General features: G+C 42.7%; 1 protein-coding gene and 1 long non-coding RNA gene across 5 annotated transcripts in view; both read right to left on the reverse strand.

The window, feature by feature from the left end:
- The window catches only part of sash1a (SAM and SH3 domain containing 1a), a 152169-nt gene extending 146950 nt beyond the window's left edge, over positions 1 to 5219 (reverse strand). For 2 of the 4 annotated variants that reach the window (XM_035617541.2, XM_035617539.2), the window contains exon 1: positions 3821 to 5212. In XM_035617541.2, the coding sequence (XP_035473434.2) occupies positions 3821 to 4324 (504 nt within the window). In that variant the 5' untranslated portion in view covers positions 4325 to 5212. Of the gene's footprint in view, positions 1 to 3820 lie in introns of all 4 variants that reach the window. The other 2 variants (XM_035617535.2, XM_035617543.2) reach the window with 2 other exon arrangements.
- Positions 5220 to 8757: 3538 nt separating this feature from the next.
- The window catches only part of LOC124849587, a 54097-nt gene continuing 36604 nt past the window's right edge, over positions 8758 to 26250 (reverse strand). The window contains exon 3 of the long non-coding RNA XR_007030068.1: positions 8758 to 8850. This is a non-coding gene — a long non-coding RNA (uncharacterized LOC124849587). The remainder of the gene's footprint in view (positions 8851 to 26250) is intronic.

Here is a 26250-nt window from a genome sequence, read left to right on the forward strand (position 1 = left end):
CAACTTAAGTTGCACTGTACCCTGGAGAAATTTTGCATCGTAGCCAAAACAATGAATTCCCAAAACACAACTTGCAACGAAGACCAAAAACGTGAAGCCGTAAAAGTGATTTGACTCTCTAAAGCTGCACAAATCTCAAATGAAGTCCTCATATGTCATCTCTCATTTGTCCAAAAAAGGGAAAGGCCCGATTTGGAAAATGTAATCTATAATTCATATGACAATGCTTCTTGTTTAGAGATGAAAACTGCTCCCCATCAGCCTGCGTGTACAACACAGTGTGTCTACTTTATGATTTCAGTGACAGGGATCTGTAGGCCTGACATTTTTACTCACAGTATATGAGCAAATCTAAAAGGATGTTCAAACCAAAACACTGAAGACGAAATATAATTCTACGACTGCACTGCGTTCAACTATAGGCAGACAAGCAGCAACATCTTTTCTTCTATGGGTCCCTTATGAGAGATCTATGTTTATTTACATCATAAGAAATAATACTCTCTCACTCAGACAAGGGGTCTCCGCTGCCTTGATAAGGATCAGGGGTATTTATTAGACCCCGCAGGGCCCTTTGGTGAAATGTCTGATAATAGGCCGTCTCACAAGATATTCAGCGCGCACAAGATAGGGGATTCTGAATCGTTGTGCTTATATTGTCTGTGTTTCTGGCATAAAGACAAACAGAGGGCTGTCAGACGTTAGACCAGGAAAATCCTCTGTGCACAGAGGACAGTTTAAATGTGGATGGAGGTCTTGGTTATGCTATACAATGAGCATCCCTCGAGACTGACATTGTGTGTCCTGTAATTGCCCCCAGTCTCCCCCCTCTCTGGTCTCGGTCCCCGCTGGGGGTGACATCTCATCTCAAGGGCGACGAGAGGGGAGATATCTACAGACCAATCACAGCCCAGTTAGTCAACCCTCCATCAGCTGGTCACAGCTCCATCTCTTAACTCCTCTCACTCCTCCTGGGGAGAAACGCACTGGGCTGCAGCCAATTCAAAACTACAGGGTTACACACACACACACACACACACACACACACACACACACACACACACACACACACACACACACACACACACACACACACACACACACACACACACACACACACACACACACACACACACACACACACACACACACACACACACACACACACACACACACACACACACACACACACAGAGAGAGAGAGAGAGAGGGTGAAACAGAAAGACCTTGACCTGCTCACTCCCCTCAAAAGCTTCGACGCCAAAGCTTTGGCTCTAAATAAACACAGCCTTCAAAGCAAAAGAGTTTAACCCTCTGGAACCAACACTTTGTTTCAGCCCTGGTTTGACCGATAATCCATCACAAATCCTCGATCTCTGTGGGATTCACAGTCAGACAAAGTGGCAGAAATATACGGACGGACAAACGGGAGCTTATGAAAACATGCAAAACTTGGAATGAAAGCTGGTGTCAGTTTTGGAATGCTCGTTTGGAAGCAAGCAAATACTGGATAGGGATAATTGTATCAGTGTTTGGGTTATACAAAATAAATAAGAAAGTGGGTGTGTGTACATAATGTACACCATATTTTGTGTAAATCTTTGTCAGTTTGAATACAAATTGAAACTAAAAAGCTATTGCAAAACACGCCTGTGCATGGACATGCAATTACAGGCAATCCAACGAACACACCACAGGCCCCCGTTCACCTGGTATTAACATCTGTCTCAGGTGATCTGGTCACAAGTGGACAGCTCTAAGTACAGGTGTGAACGCACCCCAGAGGCACTGAGGACGCACTTCAGATCCCATCACTCAGACGACATTCTGAGGTGGTCTGGGACACGTGTGGCTGCACATTCTTTTACTTGTGTGAATGCAAATGCGTCCAGGGCTACGTTCAAGGACCTGACTACTCAGCCGACGTCCTCTGAGCTGCTACAGTTTCATAATTAATCGAAAGATAGTTTTACTCTTTTTACTGTCTCTGCATCAAAATATTAACACTGACCGACTCTGCTTGATTTTTATATTTTTGTTTTAGCTTCCAAATGAGTAAAATCTTATTTGACTGTATCTCTCTGACACACACACAGACAACAAGCCTGTCAGCCATAATCAGACTTTTGGTCTTGGAAACAGAAATGATGTACATATGTGTTTGCATATAAGTGGGATGTGATTGATCACAAGTGGTCACCAGAGACACATTCTAATGCCTTGTTTTTAGAGCCGGATCGTATCACCCAAAGTTCACATTGCTGTAATTCCTGGTATGAACAGGGTCACAGGGTTGTAATCATGATTTTACAAATATGGAGGTTACCTGATCAAAGACAATCACTTCATTAGAAAAAGATCATTATTACCAAACCATATATTTTCAGTACATATCCAATTCCTATAGGGACAGTTCTGCCTTCATTCCTCAGGCTAACCCAGCTACTGAAAAGGAGCTTATCAGCAGGTTCTTTATCAGCTGAATCAAGCGTGCCTGTTCCCGACGACCACTTAAAGGCTTCCTGTATAAGGAAAACCTGAGGCCCGGACAACTTCATTTCGAAGGGAATAATACTCTTAAGCATAAAATCCATCATGAAGATAACTATCACTGAATCGGGACAATAAATGTGTCAGTATTCAAAACTGGCTTCCACAGCCACCTGCACGTTATTATAGATGGGGGGACTGGTTATACCTGTTCTGCTCACCAACTGACAAGACAGTTACTCCAGATCATTATGATCACTGAAAGCTGCAAATGAAATGTCACATTTAATTTTCAATTGTAAAAAAAAAAAAAAACTTCATGTGCTGTAGGTAAAAAAAAAAAAAAAAGAAAAGAAAAACGACATGACCTCTGCCTCCTCAGTGGCCTGCAGAGACACCAATCAAACGCTGCATGTAAACAGCCGTCATTCAGCAGAGCCCTCTCCGCTGGCGAGGCGTATGATTAGGACACTTCTGACTAAAAGGTCACTATCAGTCCCTGTGAAAACAAGAGGCCCTCTCAGTCTGGCTCCTCGCCGCTCTGCAACAGCCTATACCCAGCTCAGCACTCTTCATTTACCTTCCCCTGCAATCAATAGCCCATTGCCATTCATCAGAGCAAAGAGCCAGGGCTTATATGCTTATGGTCCTGGTTCGGTCTACCGACAACGAATACTGAGGCGAGTCAATGGACAGGTGAGTTCAGAGACTAGATTTATAATCCTTTTTTTTCCCCTTACAGGAAATGCAAGACAGGGCCAAATCTCCTCAGGACCCCCCCCCTCCTCCTCCTCCTCCCTCTGCTTATTGATCTGCAGCAACTTCCATCCCCATCATTCACCATGACAGCAACCATTCACACCTCCGGAAAGCGCAGCGAGGCTGAAAAGGTTCAGGCATGCTGGCATTTACCTATATGTCTCACATTTGTGCCTTATTTCGCCTTTGGACACGTCAACAAAATGGGCCCTTGACACCAGGAGCTCTGTTGCTGGCTGACTGACTGGTGTGCTTTCATCCAAGTGATGGATGATGCTGAGCAGGTGACTGACAGCCCCCTTTTGTGCCTGATAAAAACTAAGAACACATTGTAAAAAAAGAAAAAAAGAAATTCAGTGTTTTTTTTATATAAAACGTGAGTTTAGATAGGTCGTATGTGTATATGATGCTTTATTTCTTCTTAGGTGGATTTTTTTTTTGCAGTGTATGCGTGTTAAACCTGATGATCACTGTTTTTATCCAGTGTGTGAGATGCATGATGACTTCTGACAGGTTGACGCTCTTGTGCCACGTAGCTGTCAGGACCCACGTCTGTCCAGACTCCTCTTACCTTATCAGAATATGGTGGCCTGGCGAGGTTGATGCCGTCTCTGATGAGTTTATCCCTGATCATGATCTTCAACTTCAGCTTGGGATAGACCACCAGCTCCCTCCTGTTGCCCAGCGTCAGGTTCCTCTGCGCGCCCATGTAGCCGCCGGTGCGCCCGACGCGCTCACTGTTGTGCTCGGTCCAGGACTTGGAGCCCCGCAGCCTGGACTCGTACTGGTCCACCATGTGGCTGGTGTAAACCTCGGCGGCGGGTGGCATCGGCTCCAGGGTGAAGTACAGTGCGCTCGCCGTCTCCTTGGCGTCCTCCTTCAGCCTCCTCACCGCCTCGTGGATCCTCTGCCTGTGGTGAGGGATGTAGACGCCGATGGCATCCAGGTCGGGGTCCCCGATCTGCTTGCAAACCTCCAGGTCGTCGTATCCATTATCCACAAACGACTCGACATACTGGGCGAGCTGCAGGGTTTTCAACCACTCGTAGACGATGACGGGTCCGTTGCTTGTCATTTTGGCCGTTGGCAGATCGGCCACAACTCGGCAGGGAAGAGGAGACGCGAAAGTGATGGCTACTTCCCCGTTCGGCGTTTCGAGCGCATCATAAGATTGTTGATCCCAGCGTGCGTTTTCTCCCGAGTACTTAAGATAGATAATCCATACCACAGGTTCGGTCACCACTGCGACCTCACTGAGTCCGCGACGTTTCAAGACATTAACACGCAGTGAATTAAAACCCTATGACCGTAACACCTGTCAACATTTTGACATCACTTCACTTTCACTTGCGACGGCTTCCAGATCTCCAAAACGTCATTTAGAAACATCAGAATGGAACTGGCACACAGCGACTTACCGTGCGCAGTCAGCTCGAATAATTAGGCTTCCTTAAACAAACATGACAGCGACCGCCGCAAACTATTGTCATTCAAATAGATTCCGCCTGTTACGCACGGCAGCTGCCGCGTCTCCAAAAAAAACCCCCAAACCTTCCAACAACGGCTCGTGCTCCTTCCTTCAAGTCTCGTGCATCGCCGAACGGCAGCGCGTTGGTGAAATACATCCAGATTATAATAATAATAATAATAATAAAAACGCTCCGCGTCCGAGCGGCTCAGTCTCACGCGCTGCCCGGTTCCTCCAGCCGGCACATCACCACACTGGAACTGCGGCCAACAGCCAACATGTTCCCTGGCTGCTGCTCCTCCACCGTCCACGCCCCCCTCCCAAAAAAAATCTCACTGTACCAATTTAGAAATAGTGATGCGAGTTCTTCTTTCCTCTCTCTCTCTCCCTCCAAACTTGTCACGCAGCCTTTGGGGCAAACGGCGGGCGAAACACATTCGCTCCGACTCGGACAAAGTTGGTCCGAAACACAAGCGCACGTTGAAGCTGCCGCACAGATATTCCTGCTGCTGATTTGTGTCACGTTATTATTTCCCTACGATATAATTCTCTCTCTCTCTCTCTCTCTCTCTCTCTCTCTCTCTCTCTCTCTCTCTCTCTCTCTCTCTCTCTCTCTCTCTCTCTCTCTCTCTCTCTCTCTCTCTCTCTCTCTCTCTCTCTCTCTCTCTCTCTCTCTCTCTCTCTCTCTCTCTCTCTCTCTCTCTCTCTCTCTCTCTCTCTCTCTCAACACGCATGAGCTCCCTCTATGTGCCGTCTGGGGAACTGAAGGTTTCTGCAGCAGTGTGGCTGATGAAGTTAGGTATTACTCCCCCATCTTTCCATCCATCCACCCATCCATCATCTATCCATATATGAATAAGCATTTCGTGCATTTCTTTTTTTCTTTACAACATTACAAGCAAGTGAAGATAAACTGGCTGCATCACATCACTGGATACCATCACCACTAGTATTAGACAACAAGTCAAGCTGGAATAACAGTGCTTGAATCAGACCCGTCCGCTCTGTCCAAGCGGATGCCAAGCTGGTCGGTGCTGATGCATGCTTTATCAAATGGGAGCCGACAGCTTGTTAGGGGTCAGTTTGATACAATCACCATCTCAGGGCTCTAAGCTGGAAGTGATTTGCCTCGGCCCATTATGACAAGCGGCAGGGCCGGAGAACAAACAAACAGTCGGAGGAGGAGTGGGGAAGCATAGCAAACAGTCTCTTTTTTTGGGGGGGGGAAAAAACAACGCCTGTCAGAATGTCAAGAGGACGAGCTCCTCGTCGGCGTGGATCCTTCATCGTGTTCCCAGTCCAATCAGACTCCAGTTCCTTGGCATCTTCCTGTGATTTACCTGTCTGCTGTTGTCAATACAATTACTCGAAAAATGCTCCGTCCGTCCCTCATCCTACGTAAACACTTGTTTAAAGGGGTTTGACTGACAAGAGCAATTTGGGGTTAAACCTGTGCAGAATGTGATAGGAATCTAAAATTAATATTCAATCACTTTAAACCCAAAGTGCTAGTAAGAGATTTAATGTCCTTATCATGATGGAGACTGTCTAAAGACTAACCAGGTTTAGCAGAAACTTTTAAAAAACACTGGTGTTCAGGGTAAATGTCAGTTATTTTTTTTACCTCTTGTATATTGGGCTTAGAAATCATAAAAATATGCCCTCACCATTGTTCAAAGACATATCATTAGATCAGTTACAGGATCAGGGATTATGGCAGCAGAGTGACAGATGGAACAGGGAGACTGGGGCGCTCTGTACGGTGGATGGACTCAGATTGCGTACTGGCAGTGCCAGGACAGCTGTGTTTCCACTTTGCTGCCCAGGGCCATGGATGGTGACCAGCGGGAGCTGAGAGGGATGAGGGTGTCAAGCTCACTCAAGTGTCTTGCAAGCTGTATGGAAATATACGGAGCATTTAAGTATGTAAGTCAATCATATGAATCACACCTTTCCTTAGAAATATCAACTCTAAGTAGTGCACTGCAGTTGAGCCCTTTGATGACTGACCGTCAGTCAGTAGACTGCACAGATGGCAAAGTTTTAGGACAGGGAGAGCAAGAAAAATAGGTCTAAAACGAAACAGACAGAATAATAACAATGTAAATTGCTATGATATTCTACCTAAAGCTTTTATTTGACAAAATGCTATACCTCCAACGCGCGGCAGATTGGTTGTTGAAGCTCATAGTTCACAAATGCAGTATATATCAAAAAGATCAGTGGTGTCCAACCTTTTTATAGAATGGATAGTTTTGTCTATTGTCAAAACATGGTTTCTTGCCAGGAGAGGGGGATGATGGTCGCATGCCAAGAGGTTTAGCCATTGTTTTGTTTACAAGACAAGAGGTTATGATACGCTCTCTGAGCAGCTCTACTTCTTCAGGGCAAAATTGACAACAGTGACTCACTACCGGTTAGTGGTAATCATACTGACGTTAGAAGCAAAGTGATAGAAATAGAAGAAAAAACAAGAGGTGATGTTAGTCTTCCATCCAAATGCGTCTTAATTTTAAACTGTATTTTCAAAAATGTGAATCATTTCTCCATCCAGTACAGTGATGTGAATATTAGAAATTGGTTCATAAGCATCATCCAGGTGCCATTACATCGCAGCAGAAGAAGAGGGCGCAACGAGTATTATGTAATTAGATGAGCACCAATCAAAGCTGAAGGAAATATTGTATCATATAGATTTTATGCCTATGAGGGATTATTAATTTAAAATAAGTGCACCATCATATGTGTTGATATCATGTAGTATTACATTAAAAAAAGTCAGTCAATGGCCATTTCAGACGACGGACCCATTGCTCTTCCCCCTGAGTGTAGCAGTGTCGCCCTGAAGCCAGAGAACTGCTGTCACATCAATAACACCTCAATAACCATCCCTTAATACATTCTGAAATGGGGAGCCCAGAGCATTAAAACTGGTAAATATGAGTATGTGGTGGTAACCGAGCACATTAGCGTCGGTGCTGGTGAATATGTATTGGCTGCTTTGACGGTGCTGATTGAAATTGTGTGACTGTGGCCGGTTGAGGTAAGGAAGGTGAGGAGACGGACGCAGCCGCACAGACAATAGCAGCTCTGCTGACAGCCAAGCTCTTTCTATGCTAATCGTCGACGCTGTGTTGTGCTTGCCATTTTCTTTTTGAATGGGGAAGACTTGGGGATTTAGGTGGTGGGGATTTTTGTAGAGTGAAATTTTAGGGTCTCTTTGGCTTCAGTCGTCAAGGTTGCACCTTTCAAGACCTCAATTTTAAAATCCTTTGAAGGAGAGAATGCTTCTGTCCACCTAGATGCAGCGGCACCATGAAGGTCATGGATGGCGGTTTCTAGGTCAAGGCTTTGGCGGGTGGCTATCTGTCAGCCTCTGATAGATATTTGGGCTTCTTCTGCAGGCAACACAGCCATGGTGGATAGAGAAAATACAAATCACAGTTCTTTGAATTGAATGTCTTGATGTAGATAGGGTTAATAAATGTCAGCAGTGTTTGAACACCAAAACACGGCTCCCATGCACACACAGTTTCTCTTTACTCCATCACCCCAAGATTTACTGTCAAATCTTCTTGTTGAAAAAGCACTATTAAATACAAATGTCCCCCCCCCAATGTTTTAAATTGCAATATCAAGAGAGGTAATATGGTTTTGTCTTTTCAAATATCTTTAAACATTTTTTTCCAGTTTCAGATTCGGTGTGGTTGGCTAGAAGTGATTTTTGAGGAGCAGCCAAGACTAGAAGAAACAATCCTGGCCTGAGCTGATGATTGCCTGTGATTACTGCATATCACATTTGGCTTCATCAGGGGTAGTAGGTAAAGTTTCTCATGATAGGAAAAGTTTACAGTGAAAATGAATTCTCCGAATTGTACACGAAAAAAAAGAAATCGGGGAGTAGGAGCAAAACTAAAACTTGAGGCATTTATAATAATGAGTAGATCTGTGGTGAACCTGAATAAAAAAATCTGTGCTAAATCCACATTGTTTATTGTCTTGGGATGCAATTAAGGGGAAAAACTGAACAACTTACTTTTGCAGGCTTAAAAAAAAAAAAAAGAATGAAGGAGCTCTCCCTGGAGGTTGGCGTTTCAGGGCATCTAGCGGATTCGTTTCCAGCCTCCTGGCATCTTCAAGGGAGAGAGAAGGAAAGAGCTTGATCTGTCTTTATGCAGTTAATTACAAACGGCTGGCTGGGCTGTAAAGCTCCAGAGACCAGAGGTGAAGCGAGCATGTCAGGACCAACTGCCACTCCGCTGGCAGCTCAATATCAACCTAAACATCCTCAAACCCACAGGGAGAGGGAGGGTGGCAGCAAAGGGTTAATACAAGGGTTGCATGTCTAAGCATATCAGCCAGAGGAAAACCTGCCAATCACCAGGCAGGTCAGTCGTCTATGTTAGCATTCCCACTGAGGGGATAAAAGTGATGCCATCAATCAAACCATTACTCTGAGTTGCAGTTGGAGCAAAGTTCTCAACTTCTCCTGGGGCCTGGTTCAATAAGAGCTAGTGGTGGTGACGGACGGCTCTCTGATCAGACAGTGGAGGTGATTACCTTCAGTGGCACCACAGGCTGATGAAGTGCAGACTAATTTTCTAATCAAACTCTACTCCTGCAACCTGGACCACACTCAGCTCCAGATCAAGACTTGAAGGAGCCTCACACATGAATATTTGAAACCCCGCCAAACAATCTGCAAACCAGTGATACAGATCTTTGTCTATGCTTGTTGACTCTGCACAGAACAGAAAGTCTTGGGCATCCTGTTCTAGACTCCACAACCTGAATATAAACCGCAAGTGTACACAAATAGCAGAAAGCATTTCCCAAGGAATAAAACAGGAGGCATATAAAAGAGATGACGTTTGTTCAGTGCAAGTGCAGGAACACCAGCACAATAAAGACATCGCTAATTAAAATCACTCTGACACAAACCAGCAGTTAAAATTAATTGTATTTATTGTGCCAAGAATTAAAATCTCATAGCGGGCTAATGAGCTGAAAACATTTAGACGAACCCAGAGAGAAATCGCTTTCATAGCAGGTAATAAATTATTTTTACTTTAAATGGGTCAGACTGTCTTCAAATATTGTGTGTGCCTGTGCACAGCTTTATTGTTTTGAATAGTGTTAAAAACAGAAAAGGAAAAATGCCAAAATCCCCAAATCCAACCAACCAAGTAACCTAAGAAACCAAGTTCTGCTTTGTAGTCTTTAGCTGTTATCATGGAAACGCACGCTTTACACCAACGAGAGAATTATCAGGCAATATGACGGCTGTTATTGCCTTTGGCAGTACTTTAATAGGACCCAGCTAACCTGTGACCCGAGGTTTGCTGCAGCAGAGGTAGTTGTAGGATAGATTTGGTGGCTCAAAGGGCATCGACATGCCCACAGGAACCGCCACCGCATTCCCAGTCAACTGCGCGGATGTGCCATCGCGGTGAACCCGAGTTCATGTAATTAGTGTGGATGGCCACGCACCAACTGAGCACAGCAGCATAAGTGGATTATGTATATATGCAAATATTTGACACATGGCCACAGGCAATTTGAAACATGCAACTGTGGGAAGTGACAGAATGCATAACTGTGTGGCAGATTTATCCTTCGCAACTGGTAAACTTTTGCAAGCATTTACACACCGACAGTCAAACTTGTTTATGGTCGTGGTCAATTATAAATGCACATAAATATTAAAGCTACCACCCACCGCCTCCCACTCTTTCACGGTCACACATAGATCACAGGTGCATTGGACGTTTCTGAAGGCTGCTGTATTTGTGTATTTGTAAGACTGGAGATAAAAAGAGCAGTAAATTCAGTCTGCTCACTGAAGAAGTAGGAACTCTTCTCCTCAGTTCTCCGTGGCTGCCTTTAATTACAGACATAAGGATGATCTAGACGGGTCAGTCTTGAGGATCTTTGACTGGAGATATTGACTAAAGGCAATCCAAGCTGGAACAACATCGCCTCGGGACCTATGACTAAACTCAGAGCACATTAGCTCCTACAGGTATAACGTTTAACTGCCAAACCAGGCAGGTATATTGGCGATGACCACTGAAGTGAACATTCGGAAAAATCTCTAAAAGATTGCAGAGGATGGGTGAACTGCACCAGACAGTAAAAATCCTGAGAGAGTAAAAGACAAGGCGATAGAGCGAGATGGGAAATCACATCCCATTTGTGAATTGATTACAGCTTTTAGAGTGTGTGTGTGTGTGTGTGTGTGTGTGTGTGTGTGTGTGTGTGTGTGTGTACACATGTGTAGGTGTGCGTGTGTGTCTCTAAGCGCTAAAGGGAAGGTTTCCAGCTGATGATAAATGAAGCGTCATGTGACTTCAGATAGTGTTTTATAACAACCCCCTCAGCAAAGCAGTAGTGCAGAAAGTCCAATTAATAAAGATTAGCTCTTTCCCCCACAGACCTTTTTTCCTTCTTAATTAAAACAAGGTGAATGAAAGTGAATGAATTACTATGCATACTGTATATGTGCAGTTTCTTTTTTTAAAAGATGAAATAACTTAGAGACTTACCGAAAATGAAAAAAAAAATTATAAATGATTTCCAGTCAACTTGGCTGACACAGCAGACTCACTTCCAATGGTCACTCTAGACATTGAACGATGAACATCTGACAAATAGGTTTTAATTTGAATTCAAAAATTCAGCCAAGACTGATGACTGGAATGGTTATTCACAATTTAAATCAAATAAAGAGATATTAATGCACAGTTTCCACTTTGATTACTGGAGTGCAGAGTTCAGAGAAGACACGCAGCATAAAGTGAATGGATTTGTAACCGAGCTGCATAGTCCACCCTTTCCCAATGACTGTACCTCAGGAGGGCTGCAGAGAGAAGCAATTAGACACAGTGGTCACTGAGCCTCACTGCAATAAATCTAGACTCAAGCGAGGGGTTGGGAGATGATGGCTGCAAGCCAAGGTTTGTTAAAATGTCATATTAATGAATAGGGCTCGGAGCCTTTGACCTGTCCTCCGTATCCACTGCGTCTATGTCATGCTGTGATGTATGAGTGGGGGAAAAAGAAACGCAACAGAAACAAAAGATGAACGTTGGATGAAAGTCAACTGAAAATGTGCATAATTAGAATAATTACATGAAATCACAGACATCTGAGTGTATTTCCACTTTGCGTCACTGCACAGGTCCATGACAAATGAGCGATAAAGTAAAAGAAGAGGTGAAGTAAATGGGTTATCGAACACGAGGCTCAGTGGCTGTATACATTGCTGCCGTGTGACAGAGAAGACAGATGGAAAGGGTAAAAGTCCATTTTTCATTAGGGGTCATTATGTGTGACGATGATGGCTGTGGATGAGGGTTTCCATCATAACTCACAATGATTTCCCAACAAGGGAATGACAAATCAATTAGATTCAACGTCGGGCCCTGATGAGGTGATCCTCTGCAGGACAAGCACAGTTATAGTCCTATATAATCATGCACACTATATTTGATTTCTTACACAGGATATTTCTTTTGAAAGTTATATACAAAAAAGTTTATTATATAACAAATGCGAGTTATACATTAAAGTTATTGGGGGCAATTTCGTTTTTGAGCCAACTGAGTGGTAGTGGTGGTGGTGGCCACGTTCCATTTCCTGATAATCTCCAAACACACTTTACAAAGTTAATGGCTTCCTCAGTGGAGATGATTTTTCACATTTGTTTTACATAAATTCTTTCCTAAATGTCTCTGCCCCTACCTTTGCAAAAACTTGCAAATGAGCGAGTTCTCTAATGAGATCCATCTCGCTGTACAATAGTTTACCTGAAAAATGTCCCTTCTCAAATAATTCCGCACAGGGCTTCATTGAAATTGTAGATGAGCTCTTGTTGGAATACATTACTGAATAAGAAAAGTTCTGCTGAGGGAAGTTTGCTTCAAGCTCCAGAGGAAGGGGGGAAAAAATATTGAATTTACATGAAATTATCCAAGAAAAAAAGACCACTGGTTTGAGATAAAGCTAGATACACATAAAGTTCACAGGCTATGTGATGTTAGGATAATGCACACGGGTTAGATGTAGATGTAAGGAAACGTACATTTATATTCTTCTGAGTATATTTATGAGACACGCAGAAGGGGGTAAAGTGTTGGACTATTTCTTCAGGGTACACACGAGAATGATTTAGAACCACAACGTATAAAACTGCTCTTGTCTGTTCAAGATAGTACACCATCCTTAAAAGAACATCTTCTATAATCCCCCCGCCCCTGTTCCCAACCCCCCTCTGCTCTCAAAAGATAATGTATGAGTCTGATGACATAAGTGTTTTCCATTCAATTTTCTGCTCAAGTAGGCTCCTTCAAACATCCTGCACAATTAAGCAAAGAAATGGCTCAACTGCATTTGATGTAGTGCACAGAACCCCCGGGACCCAAGCGGCTCACCTTACAGCATGCACGAGTGGAAGCCTCATGCGCGGGCACGCACGCACGCGCATGCACACACACGCATGAGGGCAGATATCCAGCGTGGTTCACTGTTTGGTCCATTTGATCTCAGTAAGACACTATTCTCTGTTGGACTTCAGAAGCTGCATATGTGGTACTTTATTTTTTTGATGGAGCACATTTTGATCTTATAGGAAATGATCTTGTTGATCACCTTGGCTGTTAAAAGACAATACACTAATTTAATACAGCACAATATTGTAGCAATGGCCATACATTTGTGGTTTTGTGAATACAGCTTCTGGTCCCCATATGAATCAATGCATAACAGTGAACACTCGGTGGGGAGAGACTTTAAATCCCCCCGAGGGCATCAGAGCAAAACTAAGAAGCAGACACTGACAGATGACAAGCATATCACAGAAATGAGATTTGAAATAGAGAATTTTAAGGGACAAGACTACAGAGAGATACTAAACCCAGTAAAGTGATAAGCAAAGAACCAGGCCAGAGGTGGCTGGCGGCACAAACCGTGAACATCAGATTACAAGTGATGGACTAGTCTGAACGCAAACACTGTCTGTAACTAAAAATCAGCTGTGGTCACTATCTGACATATTTGCCCAGGCTGAACCAATATTCAAATTTGGTTGAAATTCTAGAGTCTACTTCTATCGTAGGGCTGTGTGACCTAATATTGGCTTATTAAAAAAACATTTCATATACCATGTTAGACTGTTGAGTTCAGAGAGAGAAAAATCTAGTTTGTTGTTGTGCAACCACATTAGAAAATGAAAACTAAAACACATTTGATTTCCTGAGACTCTCTCCTGGAGGGTTGCCCACACTTGAACATACTAAAAAGTGCCGTAAATAATTGTATAAAAGATGATAATGGAGCTTGGAAGAGGACTTCAATGCTGTTCAATGAGCCATGAAGCAGTTCTGACTTTAGTCCTTAGGATTCAAGCTCTGGGGACCAACACTGTCTGCACCAAATGTTATGACAACTCCTCAAATAGACCAAGGCAGTGGACCGGTTGACAATTGACACATCCTTCACTAAAGAAAATCTATTGAACCATACTGCAAAAGTTCTCCAAAATAATATTTTCTAATGATGATGGGTGGTTTCTCATCCAACACCTTGAGAAATAGCCCACAAGTCTTACTCGCTCTTTGTTCTGAATCATCCAGGACTACAACAGAGAGCGAGCAGCGAGGGGGTCAGATGTTTGAGCTCATTTTCTCTACGCAGCCCTCAACACCGTCAAACCAATAACAGACTAATGTTCAATGGCATGTGGAAGAGTTAACACACTGGCAGAATCGCAGAACCTATCAGTAGACTGTGTCCACCATTATAATAATATTCCTATTTAAATGCATGAACGAATGCTTTGCTGCAGGGGTGTCACATGTTTGAGTCTGCAGTTTGCGTTCCGATTGCTGCGCAGATATTCTTCATGGTTACAGTCAAACACTCGCTATTGTGGGGCATTTTTGTCGAGGGGGAAGGTTGTAAATATGTCGAGGGATCTTCAACTTAAACACGGCTTCAACCAGAAGCTAAAAATGCTCCTCTCAAAAGAGGAGGAAGTTGAAGAGCTTACAAATGAATTTGCTTCAAGTCCATATACCGCTGAACATTGTAAGCACAAACAAGGTCACTTGCTGTGGGCAACACATTTTCACATGCCAGATAAGAAAACCCATTTTCTAGTCAAGAGCATACAGAAATATTTTCACAAACAATTTCATACTCCTCTGCCTTTTTCTACTGTTGTGTTTCTCCCTTTGCATTAAATTAAAAAAAAGTCAGAGCACTGGTCCCATTAAAGATGCTGTAACATTGCCTAGAGCACTGCACATCCCCAAAGCCTGTTTCATGTCTAAAGCTGTCAACCTGCTGGGACTGCTTCTTTTCCTCCCACAGATGTTTCATGAGGGACCGTTTAAACTCCAGAATTCGTGAGAGCAGCATGTGTTGGTGGCTTGTTATACACTGATGTAAATCTGATCTTTTTGAGTTAAAATGTTATAACGGTCAATCCCGTTGTGGATGTTTGCAGAGCAAAATAAAATATTGGTCATGAGAAGTCTGTACTTTCACAGATGCAGGTGAGTCATTTACTTGCCTCAGGATGGGGGTTGTGAAAACTCTGCTTTGTGGTCATGTCTCTATATCTATAATAGACGCTGCACCAAGCTTTGTTTCAATATTTGTCTTAAAATATGGTAAGAACTTCATTCAAGTTTAATTATGAACTCAAAGTATCTCAGTTTACTAATTACACACATACAGGAGGAGGCTGCTGCTCTCGAAACAAACATATCGCTGTGCACCTGACATTTGCCAAAGAGCAGCTTAATGGTGCGACTATGACAATGTTTTGTGGACTGATGAAGCTAAAGTAGAATTGTTTGTGGAGAACACGCAGCATTAAATATGGTGTAAGAAGGGCCCTGCATACCAACATGCAAACATCATCCCACAGGTGAAGTGTTGCAGAGGAGGTTTCATGGTTTGGAGCAGCTCTGCCGCCTGCGGGCCTGGACGGCTCAACGTCAGTTTCAGTTCAAGTTTATCGAGGTATTTTCCAGGGTAATGTCAGGGTTTCTCTCCGCCAGCTGAAGCTCAGTTCAACCTGGGTGACGCAGCAGGACAATGTTTCTACCAGATAACCAGTGAATCTAGCTTTTGGAGTCAGAGCGCCAGAACTTAAGCCAGTAGGGATTCTGTGGAATAAAGAGAGAGAACAGTTCACAAAGGACATCCTAAGGATAAGGGCTGAGCTGACGCAATTCTGCAGGAGGAAGAAGTTCCTCCTGAACATTGTGCAGATCTGATAATAATAATTACTGGGAATGCTTGTTTGAGGTTATTGCTGCCAAAGGATGTTATTAAAGCCAAGGTTTACTTATGTTTTTTCCACCAGCACTGAGTGTTTAATGGGTGTGAGGTCTGTCTGTAATTTTGGCTTTGATGAAGATCAGATCACATTTTATGGCCAATTATTGCAACAACAAAAAAAACTTTTCACAGTGCTGTATCTATAAAAAAAAATACTATTTTAACGCCTTAAGCATTTAAATGCTTTGTACTGAGAAAAAAATAGAAAAACTAAGCATTGTTGAGTTAAGTGTAAAAGTGAATATACCAATTATCTCTTGTACTATATACAATATATTTAATCCTTACTTTTGAAGTATAATAACTCAGTAATTAATATAATTACGTATCCACCAGCTAATAACACTGAGAGACTTTCATATTTTCATTTAATCATAACATTTGGTAGTATTTGTTGCTGTAGCATTAATACACAGTTAAGGGGACAAGTGTGAGAAACACCATTACTCTGAATCTAGAACAATAGTGTGTATGTTTGTATTACACATGATTTTCCTGATTAATATTTTTTTATCTATTATTTAAAAAAAGCAGAACATGGAACAAGCAAACAATTTGCAGGAACACATTAAAGGAGCAGTTGGCTTTAGTTGACTGTAAAGTGCAGCCGCCATTGCAACAGTCACATGCAATAAACCGCTCCCTGAAGGGGCCGGGCTATTTACAGCAAATAACTGGCTTTATGTGGAGAAGGCTAAGATATGCAGAGTCACACAGGAGAAAATCCTTTTCTCTTGAGGGCAGATTAAAGAAAGAGAAATAGATGTGGTCTACAGATTTAGAGCAATGTGTTTAAAGCTCAATGCAAATACATGCATTGGTACTCCTGGAATACTAAACGTGTCCAAGGCAAAGGAAATCTGTAAACATCTACATGTTGTGTGTTTATTGAAGGTTTAGTCTAAGATTAAATTATTAAGATATTTTTGGTTCTTTGGTAGTGACGGTTCTTTGGCCCCGTCTTAGCAGAAATCTTTAATTTGTTTTTTTAAATGTTGTCCTGTAGGAGATTAATTCAATGCCTTATGCAATTGTCAGACAACGGACAACAGTAACACTGACAAAATTTAACTAGTCACCAAAAAGGCAACAACACAGTCTACAGTCTCCTTTTCTAAAGATTTCTGATAAATTTCACTAACATTGTCTACACATTGATTTCCTCTCATAATTTATCTATGAGGTGATATGCACATGTTTTCCAAGTAGAAAATTACATTCCCTCTAAGGGCTTGTATATGGCTTCTCGTTGACAGCCATTTATTAAAACATAGGCTACCTCTGTTGAACATACTGTACATTTCAGATGAGTAAGTAAACCTCAGGTTGTCAGGCCCTGTTCACTCAGCTTCAGATATGAGCCTGTGTTAACATGTTCTCTACAAGGACATCAGCTGCACATTAAAGCTAACAGTGTCCCAGCAGTCTGTGCCAATTTTCAAATGTCCTTTCAAAACGTAATCCCCATCGTGTGACCCCCAACTCATAATATGGTGTTGCACTACTGTAATATAAGCCAATGTTTGATGGATCAAAATAAGCAGCATATCAGTTGGTCCCACAGAGGCACATGCAACAAAACAAACAAAATTCAGGTTTGGGGTTGGTATAAACTTTGACCTCAGATAAATAAATAAAAAAGGCAATTTACATGCAAATGACACTGCTGGCATTTGCAGTAATTGCCATTCGTGCGGCTCATATCGAATGGTACAATGGCAGCAGCTTTAAACTACAGGGATGGAAAGGGAGTGAAAAACATTGACAATGGGATAAAATGTTCTCAACATCTTGAGTATTCAACACATTGCCATATGAAATATTGTTACTCAGTCTGTCAGTTTAGTGGTTTCTAAATTACCACATTAAACCTGTTCATGTTGAGGAACCTGTTCAAGAATGTGTCATTTGGACAAGGAATGAAAACACTTCTATTATTTGAGCTATTTTGAGCCAACACACACTTCAAGTTGCAGCTGCACTGATTGAAAAGACGAAAGCGAAAGACTCATTTGAATCCGAATGATTCTGATCACAGGCCAGCCCCGAAACACGCTAAAAATAAATAACTTGCACTCAGTGAAGGCATCATAATTCCACCAAAATGAAAGGTTTTGATGTGGTTTATGGAAAAGCAAGAGTCTTTTTCTTTCATCTTTGAGATACAATACACACAATCACAGTGGACAGAGAGATGGAAAAACAAGATCATGAATTAATACCGTCATGCAACAAATCATTTAGGAATAACAATATTTAGTGTTTGGATTATGAGTATAAATCACACCTCACAACACTGAGAAAGTTATCGTTAAGTGCTAATTGTGCAAGATTATTTATCATTTCTTACAAAGGAAACTAAACATATATGTGAGCAAACCATCAAGGTATATTTGTGTGGTGATATGATCACCTGTCCTACTACAAAGGCCGGGCCACCTAATATGGATGTGTGGTACGTATCGATTCCTCCATTGATTTAGCCAAGACATTGTTCACCCCCTCTCATTATTTCGTGGGCCTGCTTGTTTTTAGTGGGACTGGTGCTGCTGTGAGTGGCCCTCGCTCGTCCCCAGTGGGATGGTTAGCCGACGGTAGGTCTGCTTGAACAACGTGGCAGCGGTGGCGTTAGGAGTGCTGCGAAACCAGTGGGGCCGTTTCTAATGAGCAGCTGTGGGATTATCGTGTGGCGAAGACAAACTACAACAAAAGAAGAGTGACACAAATAGTCACAAAGACAGAGACATTGGACTGATGAAGTCTTTTGGATTTGTTATTCATGTTGTAACACTTCTTTTACAGGAAACATGTTCAACAACACAGTAGACTCAAATAATTCCTCTGCTCTGAAGGTGCACTGACACGTATCTTTTTTTTCCTGTATTACCATAACAAAGTTTAGACTCCAAAGGCACAAAGGCATAGTAGAACAACTGACAGCTTGAAGGAGCTGCTCCGCATTCCCTTACATCTATGGATTCCCACTCACGTCCCTCAGCGGCTTCTTTTGGAAAGAAGGAGTTGGGCAGGGGGGGGGGGGGGGGGGGGGGTGGGGGGGGGGGGGGGTCTTATGCGCTCTATGAATAATGCATCTGTTTAGACCACTTTGTTTGCTTAGTTTGGATTTTTTGCTCTGTACGAACTTGTCTGTGGCAGAGACAGAGTTTTTAGTTGAAGGAAACAAAGGAAACAAAGGACGGCTGCCAAACACTCACCCTGTTTAACACCAATCTCTCTGAAGAGGAAAATCAACATCTCCTGGATTGATTCAATAAAATTCACATGACTTTGGATTTGTGTTTTCGTGACGATAGTTCAACATCCAAATATTAAATAATGTTATAAAGTTAAGGGGAGAGAGTGAACGCAGAGCAAAAATATGCTTGGTTCAATCTGGAGGAGCAATGTAACCTAGATTCTGCTCTGGATATGGGACGGAACGGAAGAGAGAGCGAGCGTGACACAAAGTGAACCTCCAGTGGGAAATGTATCACAGTTGTGGAGAGATGATTTTGTGTCATCAAATGTTGTTCCAGATCTCCTGTACACACACCAGTTTGCCTCAGCACTTCAAAAGAGCCATGGCTCAGAGACGTCCAGTTGTTATTGATAGATGATGACAGCTTGAGACCGTCTTTTTATGTAGCCGTTCCTCTGACACAGCTTGAGCCGGAACGTTCAGTCTAGTGCATGTTTAAAAAAACTGAAAGTCATACCGACTCTGCAACAGAAATAAAATCTATTAGTTATGACTGATTCAAACTTTAAAAGTTATCTGGTAGAAACAGTGCAGCTATATCAACTGCAAACAGAAACTATTCTTGCTCATGTGAAATACCTCAGGAGAAAGGGTCAGATAGTAGACAGATACGACTGATGTGATCTGAACTTTCCTGAAACACTAATTCAAAGTGGAATCTGTTCTATCAGGAGAGAGCAACTGGGGAAAAAGGGTTTAAAATGTAAAATTGGAAAATGTATAATGAAATACAATAGCAAGGTCGTTTAGTAACATGCTCGTCTTTAGTCTCCTGCAGAAGATTAACTTCTGCCACAGCTTTAGCCACATGTTTTTATCTTGCTATAGTGAGATAGTGATATAATTATTATAAGGAAGATTTATAAAGATCCATAATGTTAAATATGTTCCAACACATACAGTGGATGCACACACGCCAATAGTTTGTCATTTTTGTGCTTTGGCAGGTTGAGAAAATGTCTTCAATACTTGGGTCGATAACCACAGAGATGAGATCGATGGTACTTGGCAGTCAAGTGGAAAACAAGGCTGATCTCAGTTCTTCAAAAGTAAATGTTTTGAAGCTGTACAACTTTCCAGGGGTTTTCTGTGAAAAAGGTTGTCTTTGCTGGAATGGAAACTCAAAAGAGAACTCAAGCGATGGCAGTATCACATGTACTCTCCAACATCAGAGTGAGTGAACTGAGAGATAGTGCTAGGTGCTATCTTGCTCAGGGGGCATTAGCGTCCTCATCACAGCATGTCTCATAGTTGATTATTGATTAACTTTGCACAGATAAGTCGGGCAGGGTGGGAAGATTGGCTTCATGCTGGGCTGGCAGGCCACATGTCATCTCAATGAGAGTCTCCAGGTTGATAGCCATGTAATTTGACAATTAAAGCAAACCCGCCATGTCTCGCAGAGACACAGCTCGGCCTATTTAAATGTCATCTGCTGCGACATTAAAAGATCATGATTTGAGTCAATTTGGGGGCATTTGACTGTCACAATCTTGTTTATTTGATAAGGGTGCTGGACTGGATTTGGAAGATGAATTACATACACTAAAGGCAGCTGATAGGAAGGGACAGGAATCATACTAGTCACAAACATACGAGCTGAGCTGCCTTCTTTTTTTATAACCCAAAAGCTTTGATGCTAAACTACTGCGACATGTGTGAGCTGGTTTGTCAAAACAAACATAATTTGGCATTACTCTGGGAAGTGGTGAGACACCCCAGTTAACAACTGGGACAAACAGTGGTTAAGATTTGCTTTGTGTATAACCTTCCCACCGAAAAGATTGAACTGAGACGGGATTAGAGTGTCTGAACTCTGCATGTACAGACTGCATTACTTTTTTCTAAGATTTGAAAATACACCTCTGAGGATTTTCAGGAGCCAAAAAACAAGAGCCCCACAAGTTGCAACTGAATAAAAGAAAAGGTAATCTCATCCATATCCAACCTAGTGCATGTGTTTAGCACAATACCACGCTGTACTGCAAACCACTGAAGCACTGTAAGCTTTCACTCAACAGACATCCCATCGGGCAGTACACAGCACAATACACGGTTGTCTCAGCTGTTAACCTCTCCTCGCCCGTACTCCATTGTGCCTGGGCTGACTGCAGCTCACACAGGCCTCTGGGTGGGCAGTTCAGCAGTCAAGTATCTCAGCAAACATCCCCTGACACCCAAGTCAAATGTCTTGTGTTTGGAATCGGCCGCCAGCTCTCTGGAGGGTCGGCCTGCCTTCCCCACATCCCACACCACAGACCCCCAGACGAGCACAGCCGAGCTGAACAAGGGATGGGTAGACAGGGAGAAATGATGAGGAGAAACTGATTCTTTCTAACAGATGGGATGGACTAGTGCTGAACACACGTGCAAACTGCTAAAGGACCTCAACTGAAATAAAAAAAAAAAAAAGATTATCCGCATATAATTTCAACCTGGATCTCGCTTTAACGGAAACGGATACCGAGATTGAGAGATACTGAAAATAAAAGCGACATCGGAAACATCACTGTGTCTGCACAATCAGTATCAGAACCATAAAAAGCTGGCTGATAACCTTGCATAAAAAAAAATCACTTAGAAATGTCCGTCTTTTTTTTTTTTATGACAGTATTTGAGCCCAGAATAGGCTTAGTCTCACAAGCCCTTGAAATCTCTGGATTACCCCAATGGTTCTAATTTAGATTTAGCCTCAAGCACGGACCAGGCTAATTTCCTTGCGTGTCAAAATTAATGAAGATGATAATTTGCTACAATGGGAAAAGAGAAACACACATGCAATCACACTCAAACGCACGTACGCTTGCATGACGCACACACACAATCATGCACAGAAATACTCACACTATCCTTTAGATGAACCCCAAATGGGGCCAGAAAGTGAAGCAAGCTTTCTGCAGTTGAAACCAAAACTAGGTTAGATACGTCAGCAGTGAAACATGGGACTTGACACTCTTCATCTCAGCATAAAGAAAGACAAACAGTTCATGAGAATTTCAGCAAACGGCAGCATTTCATTAACCAGTTAAAGCCTGATGTTGATGAGATTTCTGTTAGATTAATTCGTTTCAAATAAGGTTAAACACAATTTTACAACATCACATTCTTTACAAACTTGCAGGACAGAAAACTGAAAAATTGTGAACATAATGTGCTTCATTTCAAAACAATTTTCTTGTAGTTTGTTCCTCACATGTTCGGTACAGTTTATTTGTAAAAAATTAGGATGCTAAACTTCCCATAATGCAACTTTCCCCTTTGGCCTCTTGCTAAATGCTTACGTCTTTGTAATTCTATGCTATCAATTTGTTCATTTAAGATTTAACGTAAGTCGTGTTCTTTATTGTAACATCCACTATAATACAAACTACTGATACCCATTTTAAACAAGATGAGGTAAAAAGATCAATGGGGAAGTAATAAAAGTTTATTTATTCACCCAATAAAGTTTTAAAACAACTGTAAAGCTCTGTTGAATGTCACATTCATTGCATTTGAATGTGTTCTTACATTAAAGCAATATTTCGTTACTAGTCACTACAGAAGTAGTATTCTTTAGACCCAGACAATTGATTACATTCTGTTTCCTCCATATCCACTATTTAATCAAAACAAAGCAGGCAGCCAGATGATCTCCTACCAGCCAACTTCAATCTATTATCCATTAGAAGCCTTTGGGAGTTAAACAGAAACACGATAATTGAAAACATGTCTTTCCAGTCGCCGGGACTTGGACTCATCAAATTTAAACTGTTCATTACAAGGATCTTCTACTTTCACGACACAGTAGCGATTGGCTATAAGCTGTGGCAGAGGGGTGGGGAGTGTATCCTACAACATCGACAACTGAAGAGTGAAAACCAGAAATGCAGATATCAGAAATCACAGCTGTGAGGGAGGTGCTAAAGATGTTTTGGTGATAGGATGAAAAGAGTAAATAATTACACCATGTTAAAACATTTTCACAACATTAAATTAAAGCTAAGTGACAGATATATGCTTTATTCAGCAGGAGGAAAAAGAGGAGTGGAAGACAACCCGAAGGAGTTGTCAGGACCCCCCCATGAATCTACATCTGTTGCAGTCTGAGAGACAGCTGTTCCTATGGGGAGAGGCAGCAGGCAGATAGAGCCCCTCGGCTATCCCTCCGTGCCACTCTACACTTTCTTCATCTACCCATCGACAATCACACTCACTGGCAACCTTATTTCAACCTCACCGTGTTCCTCGGTACTGACAACCAACCCTCTGAAACTCCGTTCACCGAGCCACAGCCTTTTTGTTTCCCACCTCATTACTTCTCATTTAAGAAGATGTACTCTAGCTTTCGGTTAATGGGACATGTGAAAACTGAAGAAGGAATATGCATGTGTTGTACAAAGATCAAGGAGAGCACTGACTATTGATAAAAGGTAAATACCGCTGTGTGGAAAAGCCTTAATTACGGGCAATGACACAGACAGGACAGTGGGATCCAGGGTCAGATGATCTCGCTGGTGGTCAATGTGGCTTACATGCATCATTGAACAAAGCCAAGTCAAACTGTGTCTCGGCGTTCGGCCATCTGGAGATGACCACAAGCATATAGTGGCGGACCTCTGCTGCATATGATGTGAAGTTTCTTATCCTACAGCAATGCTGCTCGGCATCATATTGGACGTTACATCTATTGAGATTTATTTCTGTCGCGCTGCATACGCCCTCTTAACGCTGACAAATCACCGACGCCCACAAGCTGCACTATCGCCCCCACCTCTCCTTTTTGTCTTCCTTATATCTGGCTCCGTGTAAGCTGCAGACCATAGTGACATGAAGAAGATGATCCTCCACAGTCCTTAGATGATTATGAGGTTAAACTGGTCAGGGTGATTTTCAACATCTTCCTGTCTGCACAAGGAAAACCCCGTTCTTAATTCTGTCTTTGTTAATGAGACAGGTCTGCCTCCATCCTCATCACTACACTCGTCCTGGGCAGGAAATGCATTGTGAACTCTGCATCACCTCTACCACTGCTGGGAGGAAGTGAGAAGAGTAAGGTTGACTACACTGGGTATCAGTTTGTGTTAAAACTACACATCTCATTGGGATATAGCCCTGAGGAACCCCGAAAGAAAGAGAAATACAGTCTGAGAAAAATACAAGTGAGAATCAGAGTCTGTCAGAATCTGAGAGAGAACTACTATGTTGCAAGTAGGAAAGGTACTGTGGAGTAAAAAGTAAAGTAAACTGAGTAAAAGAAACAAGACGTCACTCACACACTACCAGCTGTGCATGGAACACATTGCTCATGTTCATTTTATCTGAGGCTATGAAAGAGGCAGGGTTGAAAAAGAAGGATGCTGGAGGTAGAAGATGTAGCAACACACCGTCTGCTGGGAAAGTCAAACATGAGCAGGGACGACAATCAACACAGATGATCCAAAGATGTGCTAGCATTACAGTGAACACTGCATATAATATCATATATTTTGAGGGATAGGCAATTAGGCAAGACGAGACTCTAGAGAGCATTTTCTGCCACTGCGCCACAGCGTGGTTCACCAGCTGCACTGCAGCGATTGTGGGAACTAAACTCCCAAATCTGGCATCTATTTATGCTAGTAAACATGCTAGCAGCATCAACAAAGACCCAACCAATCCAGGCCACAGACTGTTTGTCCCACTGTCATCAGTCAAAACATACCAGACTATCAGGACGTGCACTACCAGACTGAGGAACCGCTTCTTCCCCAGAGCTGTAGCCGCCGAACAAAATCCTGTTGTACAATTACAATGACGATAAAGCCTCTTACTTATGAAAGTGAGGGCCTTATGTGATGGGGCAGGAAATAAGCTGAGTCTTCATTAAGTGGAGGGATGTCAGTGACATCTGAATAACCTACTCATCAGAGCCATGATGGAATCTCAGTTATCCTCCACTCCAATCACACAGGTGACACAAGGGCTACGCTGGGGTGAAGGTGGGGAAAATGATAATGAAGATGAAAGCAGAGAGAGGGAGCAGTAGAGGAAGGTAGGGTGGGCTAACAGGAGTAGTGGAGGGAGCAACAAGGCATGTAGCAAAGAGTGGGAGAGTTCAGAGTAAAGGGAACAAGGAGCAAGCAATGAGATAGAACAAATTGAGAGACGTACTGATGGGAGACGGCGAGAAAGAAGGAAGCAGAAGACGAAGGGCAAGAGCGAGAGCAATTACCGAGAGAATGAGGAGTGTATTTCAATAAACCTGTACATGTCGATTCCACTGCCACATCCGCTACTTGTGCCCTGCGCTCTGAATATCAATGATTCTGAGGCGCTATAACTGGAATTCACAATCTATACAGACAGCAAGGGCAACAGCTTTAGATATTCCACCAGAGCACAGAGGTGGGGAGAGGGGAAGGAGGGGAAAGGGAGACTAGCTGCACGTGGCCTTGCGTAGAAATGAGGGACTGTGGAGAAAACAGCGTCTCACACATGGGAAGTTTTGTTTCTTTTGTTTCCTTTTCGATTCATGGACAGAGGAGATGAAAATGGGGGAGAAGGGGGAAAATGAGTAAAAACACAACGATTTTTCTTACACCACTTTCCATGTCTGCCCAAAATCTACTTATCCCTTTAATTTGCGACTCATGAATTCCCACTTTTAAGTGCTGTTGTTTGTCATTATTGACACTTTCATACCACGCAGCATGCACTATAAATACAACACCTGTTGATACCGGTTCACCTTTTCTTTACCTATTGCCTGCCTGATCGTGGAGCAAGGGACATGTTTTGGACCCCAGGAGGTTGTTCCTGTCGCCACGACAACAACAGATGGTATTCTACTCTGCCCGGGCATGATGTCAGGAAGACACAAGGAGGACCACAAAAACGCCAAGAACACAGGGACCCTCCTAGCTGAGGTTTACCACAGGCTACGGCCAAAGACGCCGTACATCTT

The sequence above is a fragment of the Scophthalmus maximus genome, chromosome 18, assembly GCF_022379125.1.
Source record: "Scophthalmus maximus strain ysfricsl-2021 chromosome 18, ASM2237912v1, whole genome shotgun sequence".
Classification (NCBI taxonomy): Eukaryota; Metazoa; Chordata; class Actinopteri; order Pleuronectiformes; family Scophthalmidae; genus Scophthalmus; species Scophthalmus maximus.